This window comes from Sminthopsis crassicaudata, chromosome 2 (genome assembly GCF_048593235.1).
Source record: "Sminthopsis crassicaudata isolate SCR6 chromosome 2, ASM4859323v1, whole genome shotgun sequence".
Taxonomy (NCBI): Eukaryota; Metazoa; Chordata; class Mammalia; order Dasyuromorphia; family Dasyuridae; genus Sminthopsis; species Sminthopsis crassicaudata.
In genome coordinates, this window is record NC_133618.1 from 513841324 (window position 1) to 513856425 (window position 15102).

General features: G+C 34.1%; 1 protein-coding gene across 3 annotated transcripts in view; it reads left to right on the forward strand.

The window, feature by feature from the left end:
• Positions 1-15102, forward strand: part of RNF212B (ring finger protein 212B) — a 64122-nt gene that overhangs the window by 38053 nt on the left and 10967 nt on the right. For 2 of the 3 annotated variants that reach the window (XM_074294285.1, XM_074294283.1), the window contains exons 7-11: positions 764-792; positions 1280-1326; positions 1634-1676; positions 1855-1915; positions 2846-2897. In XM_074294285.1, coding sequence (XP_074150386.1) covers positions 764-792; positions 1280-1326; positions 1634-1676; positions 1855-1915; positions 2846-2897 — 232 coding nt within the window. The remainder of the gene's footprint in view (positions 1-763; positions 793-1279; positions 1327-1633; positions 1677-1854; positions 1916-2845; positions 2898-15102) is intronic. The other variant, XM_074294284.1, reaches the window with a different exon arrangement.

The following is a 15102-nucleotide window of genomic DNA, read 5'->3' on the forward strand; positions in this document are numbered from 1 at the left end:
TGAACTGAATGTAAAGTAGATACCCATTGATTGGTGAATGGTTGAACAGATTATAGTACATGTATACAATGAAATATTACTGTGCTATAAGAAACCATGACTGTGAGGAATACAGAAAAGAATAGAAAGAATTACATGAACTGATATGAAGTAAAGCAGAATCAGGAAGACAATATACATGCCTGCAGCAATCTAGGTAGATAGATAAATAGACCACAAAACAGTAAAAAATGAATATTGTAATATTTTAAAGGAAAAGTAGCACTTCACTCTGCTTTTTTACATTGGTTGTTGGGGGCGAGGGAGAGGGAACTATTATCCTCAGGTGTGAAACATTGAATATAGCATTAGTATATTTTTTAATGTGTTAATTGATTTCTTTTCTTACTCTTTTCTTTAAATTTATTTTTAGAAATTCTGCTATCCATCCACCTACTGACCAATTTCTTTTTCTTCTTTTTTTAGATTACTTTTAAAAAATGGATACAGCCTTTATTATAGAGGTTTTTTTCTCTTTTCCTTTTTTTTTTTTAAATTCTTTGTTTAAAGGGAAGGGAGGGGGAAAATAATGTAGGAGAAAATCCAGGTAATATATATATATATATATATATATATATATATATATATATATATATATATATATACACATACACACACACATATATACACACAAATATTTAAGAAATTTTCTGGTAGATTCTAATCGACTGGATGAAGATTCATGATCTAAAAACCTTCCTCATCTTTAAATTCTTCCTTTCAGGAATCTCCTAACCGCTGCCAAGGAAACAGGTCAGTTCCACAAAGACATACACTTGCTTTCCTTTGAAATTTATATTCTTTATTGCTTCCTAATGACTTGTGCACATGTTAAGAAAAACAAATAATGGGAAGATGATGATTTTCTGTTTTACTCTTCTGGGAAGGAATGTTTGAATACAAATGTAGTGGTGAAGAGTAAGAAACCTGGGATGAAACATCTAAGAAATCTGTGATGTGTTCGAATTTTATTCCATATAAATAGCAGGGAAATTGTTATAGCTTACCTAGGTAATTGAAGAGAGAGGGGATCTTACTTGGAGAAAAGAAATTTGTCTTGCATCTTTTGACACTGAGGCAATTAAATGAGAATATCTCTTAATTACTGAATAGTTTGTAGCCAGGAAAGCCCCTGTTCTTTATCTGCTCTATTCTATGTAGTCCTCTAGATCATTTGTTTTTATTGTGTGTAGAAACAGCAATTCCTTGCTCTCTTCTCTCCTATTTTTTTTTCCTGCAGGTCTACTATACCCCGGCCAGTAGGCATCACTTCCCCGTCACAATCAGGTAGATAGCAGATTGTTACTTCCCCAGACAGGTGAGGTGAATAAACCTATTTTCCAAGTCCATTTTCAAGTTGAATAGCATTCTAAGTACAGTTAGCTTTCTCCAAGAGAAAGGCAGCTTCATCTAAAAAGCCACACTTAGGATTCATACATTTGATATATAAGTGAAAAAGAAAGAGATATTGAGAGATATACCTCATATAGGCACACAGCTAGGACTATGTTACATAAAGTCTACATGCCAGACAAGAAAGCAAAGGACAGGAGCATACATGAATGCAACCTCTCCATAGTCACTTTTCTTTCAGTTACTTCACGACCCAGTTCGCAGCACAGCGACCAGGTGGTCAGGTAGGCTAAAGGGCAACTGGGCTCAGCTTAATATTATTAAAGGATGAAGGGAGAGGGGGAGTAAAAGAATTAAAAAAAAAAAAGTGTTGTTTAAATTAAAAAGATAAGGGGTGTGTGTGTGTATGTGTGTGTCCCAGCTACAGCAAAGGTTAATATTGCTTCCTTTATCCTTTTTTAGTCGATCTTCTTCCTTGGAATCCATTCCATACAGAGTGTCTCACTTTGGTTGCTTTGGTCAGGTGAGTGATCTTTATTTCCTTTCCCTGAATAGAGATGTAATGCCAGAGAAACTGAGGCAAAATAGAGATTAGAAAGTATTTAATAATTTATTTAAAAGGGAGAGATTTATTGAGACCAAATGGATCCATGTTTGGTCCCAGAGCTGAATGAGATTATCGTCTCCAAGAATCTGGCAATAATGTGAGTTCTCAATGATCTATATACACATAGCTCAGACACAGGGGGTAGGCCAAGGCAGGGGCTGAGTCAGAGTGCTGAGAGCAAGAATGGGACTCTGACAGGGTGAGGTGAGGCACCAGAGATGGAAGGAAGGCATCTTGATAAGATGGTACCTGACATTCTGATAGCTTGGGATGGGGAGAGGCATTTTGATATTCTAAAACATAAAATCTTTTATCCTTATCAAATATTCTGAGTAAGAAGGAGGGAAGTTTTGCAGGATTGAGCAGAACAATTATAAATTGAGGCAGAATAATTAGGGAAACTGAGTTAGGATAATCAGGAAAACTGAGTCAGGACAATAAAAGAGAATTGTGGCACAACAGAAGTCCTACCACTGAAGGAAAAGCAGATTGAAGATATCTTAAATAGTATAGCCTCATTTAACTTTAGGTATATATTCTTGGCATCATATCTTTAACCCTGTTTTTTCCTTTGATAATGAAAATCTAATGATAGAGAGTGATTGAAGCAGAGGGCTTGGGGTGCATTGAATAGTAGGCAGAGTTCTAGATCTGAAGTAAGAAAAGTTCTGATTCTGCTACTACCCATGTAACCATGGGCAAATGACTTCCCCTTTTTGGGTTCTTTGAAATAGAGATAATCCTCTTCCTCCCAAGGAGAAGCAGTTTATTAAATAAAAATGGGAGATAATGAAAACCCAAGAACCGGTACAATGTTTTCTCAGTTGATGTTTGTGATTTTTCCAGCAGGGGAACAGAAGCTTACAGGGAAGAATTACTCCCAGGGAATCTTACACTGGTGAGAATAAATGCACTGTACAGAATTATGTACACCCTCCCCAGCCTCTCTTACAATAGACCATCTTTTTTCAGTTTTCCAGGAGTAAATGCTAAATTTCCAAAAAAAGAATATTTGTGTTTTTAGACAAAAATAGGAAAGTGGCTGGGCAATATCAACGAAAATCAAAATGGAATTTTCTGAACACCTATTTATGACCTTAGGTAGCTACACTTCAAATAGCAGCCAGGAGATGGCAGCAAAAGATAGAGATTCAAGGGGCTTATAGTCATCCTATTGTTAACCAGATAACATCGAGTCAGGCTTCACAGCCTGTCTGAAACATTAATTTAACAGGGGAATAAGAATCATCAGGTCTACTTCTCATCACCACTAGACCAGAATAGGATTAAGCATAGTCAGTCTATTTTCCATGACATTAGCCAGTCCTCAAAGAATAACTATCAGTGAGATTTGCCCTTCTTTCTTTAGAGGCAAATTTACAACTCTCCCAATCTTTGAGGGTCTGTTTCTGAAATTCAGGAAAGACTGTTTTCTCTTCTCCATTTATTCTTTTGCTGTCTCCAAGAAATATAGCTATTGCTAGTAATAATTATTTTTATATAAAACTGTGAATTTCTTATATACGCTATTGGTTTTCCTTTTCCCAACAACCAGTATAAGTTTTTTTTTTCTTTAATATAATTTAAAATTTTTTTCTTTTTCTTTTTTTTAAATAGCTTTTTATTTATAAGATATATGCATGGGTAATTTTTCAGCATTGACAGTTGCAAAGCCTTTTGTTCCAACTTTTCCCCTCCTTCCCTCCTTCCCCAGATGGCAGGTTGACCAATACATGTTAAATATGTTAAAGTATAAGTTAAATACAATATATGTATACATGTCCATACAGTTATTTTACTGTACAAAAAGAACAGGACTTTGAAATAGTGTACAATTAGCCTGTGAAGGAAATAAAAAATGAGGGCAGACAAAAATAGAGGGATTGGGAATTCTATGTAGTGGTTCATAGTCATCTTCCAGAGTTCTTTTGCTGGGTGTAGCTGGTTCAATTCATTACTTCTCTATTGGAATTGATTTGGTTCATCTTATTGTTGAAGAGGGCCAAGTCCATCAGAATTGATCATCATATAGTATTGTTGTTGAAGTATATAATGATCTCCTGGTTCTTCTCATTTCACTCAGCATCAGTTCATGTAAGTCCCTCCAGGCCTTTCTGAAATCATCCTGCTGGTCATTTCTTACAGAACAATAATATTCTATAATATATAATTAAAATTTAACTTGATAATTTCAATTATTATTCTCCCTTTCTGTACTCTTTTCTAAACTTCCTTCTGGGTTTTGCAAGGGTCAGTGTTGAAAAATTGCCTATGCATATGTTTTGTAAATAAAATAAAAAAAAAAAAACCCCAACAACTTCCTTTTGCCTTCCTACTTATTTTTAAAATGTTATTCAATTCATTCATTTATTTAATTTTTAAATGAATTCATTTAATTTGTTGGCATTTTTTCTTCACTTTTTCAGTATAACTTTTACCAGCCTCCCCTTACTTTTACCCCTCCCCAAAAAAAGAAAAATTAAATCCCTTTCTTGTTACAAATAAATATATTTATACAAAATAAATCTATATTTTTGCTGTGTCTAAAAATGCATTTTTCATTATGTCAAAAAGTGGGAAGCATGATTCATTATCAGTCTTCTAAAGATGTAATTGGTCGTGAATTATAGTTCTCAAGTCATTTACATTTATTTATTTAGCTCTATAATGTCTTTATGTGAATTATTTTTCTGGTCATCCTCTATCAATTCATCTTATATCAGGTTATACAAATTCTCCTAGGTTTCTTTGAATCTGCTCCTTTACTTTTTAGAGTCCAATATTCATATACCATGATTTGTTCAACCATTTATTCCTCCAACTGATGGGCATCCAATTTGTTCCCCTTTTTTTGCTACAACAAAAAATGCTACTCTGAATATTTTTGAATTTGTGAGTCCTTTACCTCTTTCTTTGATGTATTTGTAGTAAAAGCCTATTTCTTGAATCACTGAGTAAAAAGGTAGGCCTAATTGAATGCATTTTGGAAAAAATTCCAAATGGTTAGACCAATTTGTAGTCTCACTCAAAGTATATTAGTGTGCCTGTCCTATCACTTTCTTCAATAATTGTCATTATACTTTGGGGTGAATGGCACATCTTGGCTACTTTGATGGGTTTGAGATAGAACCTTGGAGTTTGGGGTTTTTAAATTGCGTGTGTGTATGTGCATACATACATATATATATATATATGTATATATATGTATATTTAATCATCATATATCAGCCTTCTCTTCCTTTATACCATGACATATCCCCTTCTTCCCTTCTTCTACTTCTCCTTAATTGGGAATGAAAGAAAAACTTTCTGTTATGAATGTGTCTGGTCAAACAAAACACATTTCTACACTGGACATGTCCCCAAAAAATTCTCATTCTGTCTTCTGAGTCCATGCCCTCTCTGTAAGGAGGTAGGTAAAGTGTTTCATCATTTGTTTTCTGGAATTATGGTTGGCCCATTATGCTTCTCAGAGTTCCTAATTCTTTCAAGTAGGGTTTAAAAAATAAATCAACATCTCATTATTATCATTCCATAAAATAATTCTCTTGGATTTGTTCATTTTGCTCTGCAATAATTTATACAGTTTTCCCAGATGTCTCTGAAAAAAATTCATTATTTCTTATATTATAATAGTATTCCATTAAAATTATTTACCAAAATTTGTTGAGTCATTCCCCAGTTTATGAACACTCCTTCAGATTCCCATCCTTTGCAACTTTTTTCAAAAAGAGCAAGAAATATTTTTTATATATCTTTAGAGTTAATTTTGCTCAGGACTAATCTTCTTAATTTCTTCTTCTCCTTATTCCCCCTTCTCCTTTCTCTCCTATTTTTTTTTTTGATTGAAATTTATTTCCATACCTAACTCTGTGTGTGTGTGTGTGTGTATTCTTGCCTACTCTGACATTCAGATGAGAAAGAAATTATGTGTAAGGTACTCTTTTGCCTCTTCTCCCTTCCCCCCACTCTGCCAGTCCCCCAGAATATTTCTCTTCTGCTCTTTTATTCCATTCTTCTTTTAAGATCATCAAGGAATAACAGAATCACACTCCCAGACCTTCTCTCTGATTAGTCTCTCTCTGTGACCCGTTGAGGATGATAAGGTTCAGAGGGGATACATGTATCATTTTCTTATATTTAAATGTAAGCAGTTTATCCTTTTCTTTTATGATTGTTCATTGATGTTTACCTTTCCATTTTTCTTAACTCTTGTATTTGAACTTCAAAATTCTTATGAAATTCTGATCTTAACCTAACCACTGAAAATGTTTAGAAGCACTTTATTTCATTAATTATTTTTTCCTCTGTTTTTCTTATACTTAGTTTTTTTCTGGATAAGATATTCTTGATTATAACCTATATATCCTTTGTCTATAGCATATTTAGTATTTAGAGTATGGCCTGATCCTTTTGACTCATTGGTACTTGAATTCTTTTTATTTTTCCTTCTGTCTGCTTGCAGGTTTTTTTTTTCCCTTAGATTTGTAAGCTCCAGATTTTGACTACAATACTTTTAGGCATTTTCATTTCAAAGTTTCTTTTACCAGTGAATTCTTTCTATTTTTGCTTTTTCCTCTGGTTCTAAGATATCTGCACAGTTTTAAAATTTCTTGAAATATAAATTATATGGGCCCTTTTTTTTGGTCATAGCTTTTATAGGTAGTCTCATAATTCTGAATTTTTTTCCCATAATTTGTTTTTCAGATCAGTTGTTTTGTTATGAGATATTTTGCATTTTTTTTATTTTAGAGGAGTTTTTTTTTTTAACAGTTTTTAATCTTTTAAATTTTCTTTTTTAATTTAAATTTTAATGCACATTGCTTTATGACTCATGTTGGGAGAGAAAAACAGAACAAAAGGTAATAGCACAAAAGAGGGGGGGAAAAACAGAAAAAAGAAGTGAACACTGAATGTGTTGATTTATATTCAATCTCCATAGTTCTTTTTCTGAATGATATGGTGTTTTCTATCCAAAGTTTTTGGAATTGTCTTGGATCATTGAATTACTGAGAATAACCAAGTCTTTTTTTATAGTTGATCAATACACATTCTTGCTGTTATTTCTTTTCTTTCTTTCTTTTTTTTTAATGGTATAATTGGCTTCTATTTTGTCCATTCTAATTTTCAGAGTTTAACTTGAGCAAGGTTTTGTACTTCTTGTGACAAAATGCTAATTAATCACTTTTTTCTTCCATAGCTCTTTTTTTTCCTATTTTTTCCCTAAAACATTCTGATTTCATTTATAAAAACATTTGACTTTTTAAAAGTTCTTGCTTCAGTTCTTTCAGAAATTCTAGGTAATTTGTGCCTAAAATATGTAGTTTTCTAAGGCTTTGCTTATATATATTTTATACTCATTCTCTTCTAGGTTTGTTTCTTGATCGTCCTTGTTACCATAATAGTTTTTTCATATCCATTTGTTATATTATATATTTATAATAACATATGTTATATTATATATTTATAATATTTGTTATATTATAGCTCATGTTATATTGCTTGGCTTGGTTCTTTTCCCTATATATCATTGTTTTAGACTCCTGGTAAAAATTTTCTTGGGGAAGTTAGGTGGCACAGTGGACAGAATACCAGGCTTGGGTTTAGGAGGACCTGATTTCAAATCCTACATTAGACACTTAAACCCTGGGAAAGTCACTGACCTTGTTTGCCTCAGTTTCCTCCTCTGTCAAATAAGTTGGAAAACTAGTTGGCAAACTAGTATCTTTGCCAAGAAAACCCAAAACTAGTGATGAAGAACTGGAGATGATTGAAAACAACTAAACAACAAACCTGGTAAAATCTCCCTATCTGGCTTCTGGTCATCTTTTTGTTTAATTCTGGCCTGGGTGAGGAACTTACTGACACTTCCTTTTAGTTTTCTTTATCCTTGGTCTTTCTAGGGTTTTTTTTTCCAGATCTTTGTAGTGTATAATATGAAAGTGGAATACTTCTCTATGACTTCTTCTATTGGATTCCTAATCAAAAGTCTATTGTTAGTATAGTAGAATGATCTATTGTTTTTAACCATTTATCCTGTATGTATACTATCTCTCTATAACAGAGAAAATCAAGGCACAAAAAAATTAAAAATATAGCTATAATACTTAAATAAATATTGTTGGAGAAAAATAGCACATATCAATGGTCCACCCCAACTGGTATATAAGTAAAAGCTATTCTGAATCTGTGGACAGAGCCTCTTGTGCTCATCTTATGAACAAAATGGAGAGATGCACTTTAGCATTTATAATAGCTGAATTTGAAACTGGTTGACTGGCTACTTCTAAAGTGTGGTCATTAATGGGATAAATGTGAACCTGGAGGAAGGTGTTTAATAGAATATCTCAGGGATCTGTTTTTAGTCCTATATTGTTTAACATTTTTATCAGTGACTCATAAAGAGTCAGGTGAAATACTTCTCAAATTTGTAGATAAGATAAAGAGATAGTGGACTTGGGTCTAAAATCAGGATCCAAAAAGGTCTTCACAGGATGCAGTGATTTAACAAATCATAAAAGATGAAGTTTAGTAGAAATAACATAAAGTTCTCTACATATGTCAACCTCTTCTTTCCTCTAATCTCACTCCTATCCTTTATTTACAGATTACCTGACAGTTTATCCGCTCCATTCCTCAAAATTTGTTGGTATCACTACCATATTCTCCATCTTTCTATCACACAAAAAGAGATACCCCTCCTGTTCAGTCTCTCTCTCCCCTCACCCCTCTCCCTCTCTCCCTCTCTCTCCTCTTCCTATCTGTTTACAAAAATGCTCTGGTTTTCCCAAACCTAAAAAACCCTTCCATTGATTTTTCTAACTGGAAAACAACAACAAAACCAAAATGACTATCCTTTATGTCTCTATTCTTTTACTGCCTAATTTCCTTAAAAAGTTGTCTATGCCTGGGCCTCCCTTTCCTCACTTCCCATTGTCTTCTCAACTCTTTGCTCTTAACTACTATATTGAACTATTTTCTCAAAGGTCACCAAAGATCAAATCCAGTTGTATTTTTGTTTTCCTCATTCTCTTTGACTTTTCTGCTGCTTTATAAAATTGCTCACTGCATACTGTTTATTTTCTTCAATTGAGGAACAATATTCTTAATTCTCCTACTTCTTTCTGTTTATCCTTGTCTCTTGGTGTGGACATTGCCCATTGTCCACTTTTTTTTCTCCCTTTCCACTTTTTCTCTTATTCCTTTCCAAAGCTTCAACTATTACATTATTAAAGCTTTCAAAAATTTTATATTTTCAGATAACTTCCAAATCTGTGCCTCTGGCTGTTATATTCTCACCTCTTATATTCTGTTGCCACAGCAAAACAAAATATCTGAAACTAAACATTGTTTCTTCTTAAATCTGTTAATTCAGTTGTTCGGTTGTTTTTAGTCATGTCCAACTCTTTGTGATCACATTTGAGGTTTTCTTGGCAAAGATACTGGTGGTTTGCTATTTCCTTCTGAGTCATTTTACAGATGAGGAAACTAAGGCAAACAGGGTAAAGTGACTTTCCCAGCATTACACAGCTATTAAGTATTTGACAGCAGATTTGAACTCAAGTCTTCTGGATGCAGGCCTGGCACTCTATCTCCTGTCCTACCTAACTTTCCCCAGATCTGCTAATTTCACACATCAATCTTTAAAACCTTAGGATTGTCTAAAGATTAAAAGGATTTTTTTTCCTCTTTCTTATCTCTTGTATAGATTTATTTACCAAATCCTATCAGTTATATTCTGGCAACATCTCTCACTCTATATTTCTAATATCACTAACATAGCATAATTTCATCTGAACTCATAGCCTCCTTGAATCTTTTTACTGCTACTCTTCCCACATTTCAGTATATCCTTCATTTTTCTCATCTAATCTTGGGATTTCATTGGTTTAAGAAATTCCCAATGAGGAAATGTGGATTTTCACATGTTCTGCAATTTATTATCTAAGGGAGTTGCTTGTGGCACTGAAAGGTTAAATTACTTGCCTAGAGCAACCTGGTAGATATGTTAGAGGATGTGAATGAAGTGGGCTAAATCATACCACTCTCCTGTCCTTCATACTTTGGCCAAAGTAACTTTTCTTATGTATAAGTTTGAACATGTTACTTCTAGGTTCAAAAATCCTCAGAGGTGCTTCCTATTGTCTCTTGAGTAAAGTTATAAACCTTCGGCCTCACACTTAGGTTGGCCTATTTACAGTTTCTGTCTCCTGTCTCCATGCCTTTGTATTGATTATGTCTTGTTCTTAGAATATTCTGCCCCCCCAACCTCTACCTTTCAGTTTCCTTGGCTTCTTTCAAGATTCATTCTAAATCCCTCCTTTTGCAGAAGGATTTTCCTGGTCTCCTCAGTTGCTTTTCAATCACCTTAAATTATTCTCTATTTATTTTAAAATTAAATACAAAAAGAAAAAAAATTGTCCTGTGCCCTGCAAAAAGGATTCAAAATATAAAGCAATAAATTTCCATTTCAAAAAAGCTTATATAATACTAACATTGTGTTTAGAGCTTTCTTGTAGATTTTCATTTGTTCTCTACTGTGCCCTTTTTACTTTATTTTTTTCCTTCCTTCCTCCTCCCTCAGAAGGCTACAATTAAGTGTAGATAGGATGAGGTCTAGATAAGGTATACCTAAATAAAATTAGGTTTAATTGAGGTCTAGTGGCAGGTTTGGGGTATGGGGAGGTCAAATGGAGCTCCCCTATAACCTCTTTGGATTTGGCGCAAGGATACAGAGTTAAATGAGGTCTAGTGGCAGTGCAGAGTCCCCAGTAAAGGAATTTACAGTCCTGAAAACCTAGATTGATTAAAAAAAAAAAAAAAAAAAAAAGGTTTATTGTAGGGTTTGGAAGTAAGGGTAAAGTCTGGTTAGTAAAAGGTATAAGATAAAGAGAGAAATACACCGGAAGGTCCAGTGGACAGAGAGTCTATGATGCAAAGCATGTTGCTAGCATGTTTCGACCCTCTGCAGAGATGATTACGGCTTGGCTCTTTTATTTGGTTACAGAGACCCGTGGGTAGAGTTCCAGGTTGGTTCTTCAGTGAAGGCCAGAACTCACCAGGTGGGGGTTGGGAAACCTGAGCAGATCATTAGAATGGGGGCTGGGGACAGCCCAAGTTAGCTCAGATCTGGATATCTCCCTTTGGAATTCAAAAGGGTGCTTTTGACCAGGTCTTGTAAATCAAAGGTCAGTCATGGGGGTTGGGGATCAGAAAAGAATCTTAACGGGGCTACCGCCCGCATTGGATACATACACACAAATATAAAAATATCTATAGTCACATCTATAATCATACTTATATAATATACATACACATATCTACACATGTATGTAAGAACACACTTTGCTTATTTCCACTTTTCCTCTCTTTCTTTCAAGATGGATAAACTCTTCCTTTCTAAATCCAAGTATTTCCATATTTTTCTGAATCTACCAGCTTATCATTTCCTACACCACAGAAATATTTCAACCTTATATTGTCAAGTTATTTTAAATAGTCTAAAACAATATTGATTATGGCTGATATATAATGTAGTTTCCCTATTTTTCTCTTTTGATTAAATCTATTTTAGCTTTAACTTTGAGATCATGATTACTATCCCTGCTTTTTTTACATAATAAATTCTACTTCTGATCTTAATTTTATTTTTGAGTTTAAATTTTTATTCTGTTTCCATTTTATGAGTGAATTCATCCAAATAACATTCAAAACTGTTAAGGACCATGCCTAAGGGAAAGGTCAGGTCAATTCTCTGAGACTTTCCACAGCTGTGGATCACAACACTTGAAGGAGTTGCAAAGTAGCCTCCCCAGATATTCCTTGTATACTGGGAATAAAATAAATTGGAGGCAGAGGGAAGAGGAGAGGGGTCAGAGAACAGCAACTGCCTCTCAGTCTCCTTGTATCATCATCATCCTTTCACATGAAAAGATCCATTCTACAGATCTGAGTTAGACCTCCAGAAGCCACTGGCAGGTGGCTCCCATATCACGACACTAAACTATAATTACTTATTTTCCTTCTCCCTATTTTCCTCACTACCTTTCTTAGCCTATTCCTATCCTTCCTCATTTCCCTGTTTTGCTTCTTTCACTCCATTTCTGTCCCTCCTTACTCTTCTACTTCTACCCACTACCTTGTCTTCCTATTACTTAACCTCTCTTCCAAGAATGCCTCCTTCAATCCTCTCTCCACTATCCCCTTGCCTTTGTTTCTATCTGAATTTAGATGACTTTTATGCCCTTCAAATATATATACTAGATGTAAATCAACAAATGCTATGTTCACTTCTTTTTTCTGTTTTTTCCTCTCCTGTGATTTTTCCCTGTCATTTTAATTTTTCTCTCCCAAAATGATTCATAAAGAAATATGTATTAAAAATAAAATTACTTACACACACACACACACACACACACACACACACACACACACATGTAGTTCCCTCTTTAATCCATTCCCAATGAGGGTAGGGTTCCAGAACTATTAATCCTCCTCCAGGCATCTAATTCCACTGTATCAATTCTTCTCACACCTCTTTTGTATGATATAATTATTCATTTTGCCTTTCCCTACATGGTTTTGCTTTTTAGAATCACATCATACTCAGCTCTAACCCGATCTTTCTTTTGAACTACCCAATTACTAATGATAATCTTAAGATACTTGATTTATATTTTTATGTAAAAAAAAAACCAATTTGTCCTTATTGAGTCCCTTTGATTGCCTTATGTTTCTCTTGGATCTTGTTATGTCAAATTTTCTATTAAGATCAGGTATTTTTGCAACAAAATTATGAAAGTGTGACAATTCATTGGACATCTTTTTTGTTGTTGTTGCTCAGGATCATGCTTAACTTTGATGGGAATAATATTTTCATTCACAACCTCATTTCTTTTGCTCTTTGATATATAGTGTTCTAAGATCTGTGATCTTTTAATGTAGCCACTACTGGGTCTTCTGTAATTCTAATTGTGGCTCCACTATACTTTTTTTTTTTTTTTTTTTTTTTCTGAGGCTGGGGTTAAGTGACTTTCGCAGAGTCACACAGCTAGGAAGTGGTAAGTGTCTGAGATCATATTTGAACTCGGGTCCTCCTGAATTCAAGGCTGGTGTTCTATCCATTGCGCCACCTAGCTGCCCCTTTTTTGTTTTGTTTTTTTGTAGCTTGTAATATTCTCTCTTTAACCTGAAGTTTTAGTATTTGGCTATAATATTCTTACAGGTTTTCCTCCTTAGGATTTCTTTCAGGTGGCAATTGGTAGATTTTTTCACTCTGTTTTACTTTCCCTCTTGTTTTTAATACTTTAGAACAATTTTCTTTAATTATTTCTTGTATCAATATTTTTTTTAATTGTAACTTTCAGGTAGTCCAATTATTCGTATGCTTGCTCTTCTCAATTTATTCTCTAGATCAGTTGTTTTTCTCATAGGATGTTCACATTCTCTCTTATTTTTTTCATTCTTTATATTTTCTTTTATTATTTCTTGGTCTCATAACTTTGTAGGCTTCCCTTTGTCCAATTCTAATTTTTTTCTCTTTTTTAAAAAAAAGTTTTGTTTTGCTTTTGCTTTTTTTTTTCCTAAGGCAATTGGGGACATACAACTAGGAAGTGTTAAGTATCTAAGGCCAAATTTGAACTCAGGTCCTTCTGATTTCAGGGCCGGTGCTCTATCTACTGCACCACCTAGATACCCCAAACATTTTATTTTCAAAACATATGCATAGATAGTTTTCAGTATTCACTTTTTAAAAACCTTGTGTTCCAAATTTTTTTCTTCTTTTCTTTTCCCTAACCCCATTCCTAGCCAGCAAGTGTGTGTCAAACATGGGCAGTTCTTCTATACATGTTTCCACAATTATCTTGCTGCACAAGAAAAATCAAATCAAAAAGGGAAAAAATGAGAAAGAAAACAAAATGCAAGCAAACAACAAAAGAGGTGAAAATACTATGTTGTGATCCACACTCAGTTCCCATAGTCCTCTCTCTGGGTGCAAATAGCTTTCTCTACCACAAGTCCATTGGAACTAGTCTGAATCACCTTGCTCTAACTCCTATTTTTTTTTTCTTTTAGGGTTTTCTTTTTATTAAAGCTTTTTATTTTCAAAATATATGCAAGGGCAATTTTCAACACTGACCATCGCAAAACCTTATGTTCCAAAATTTTTCCCTCTATTCCCTTCCCCCTTTTCCCTTTCCTAGATGGCAAGTAATCCAATATATGTTAAACAAGTGCAATTCTTCTATACATATTTCCACAAATATCATGTCTAACTCTCATTTTCAAGGAGTCATTTTCTTCCTTAACATTCTGGATATCCTTGGGGCAGCAAGGTGGTACAGGGAATAGAGCACCAGCCCTGTAGTCAGGAGGACCTAAGTTCAAATTCACATTCAGACACTTAATACTCCCTAGCTTTCTTACCCTGGGCAAGTCACTTAACCCCAATTACCTTAGGGGGGGAAAAAAAGATTCTGGATCTCCTTTTTCACTTGGTTGTTGACTTATTTTCATACTGGTCTTGTTTTTCTTGAATTGCTATTCTTTAAAAAAAATGTTTCCCTCAATTTCTTATATTTGACTTTTTTTTATCATTGATTATTTGATTAAAGACTTTTTTGAGTCCTAGGAATTCTTTTTTGGGCAAGTGATCATTTGATGTTACTGTTGGGGTAGGTGAGGCTTTTTTTGTTTTTGTTTTTTTGTTTCAATATCCTCTTCTGAAGATGAACCCTGGTCTTCTCTATCTCATAGTAATTGTTTATGGTTGGGTTCTTCTTTGCGTGCTCTCTCTCTTTCTCTTTCTCTCTCTCTCTCTCTCTCTCTCTCTCTCTTATATTTATTTACAAAAATTTTATGCATAGGTAATTTTTCAGCATTGACAATTGCAAAACCTTTTGTTCCAACTTTTCCCTTCCTTCCCCTATCCCTTCCCCCAGATGGCAGGTTGACCAATACATGTTAAATATGTTTTAGAGTATAAATTAAATACAATATACGTATACATGTCCAAACAGTTATTTTGCTGTACAAAAAGAATTGGACTTTGAAAAAGTGTACAATTAGCCTATGAAGGAAATCAAAAATGCAGGCAGACAAAA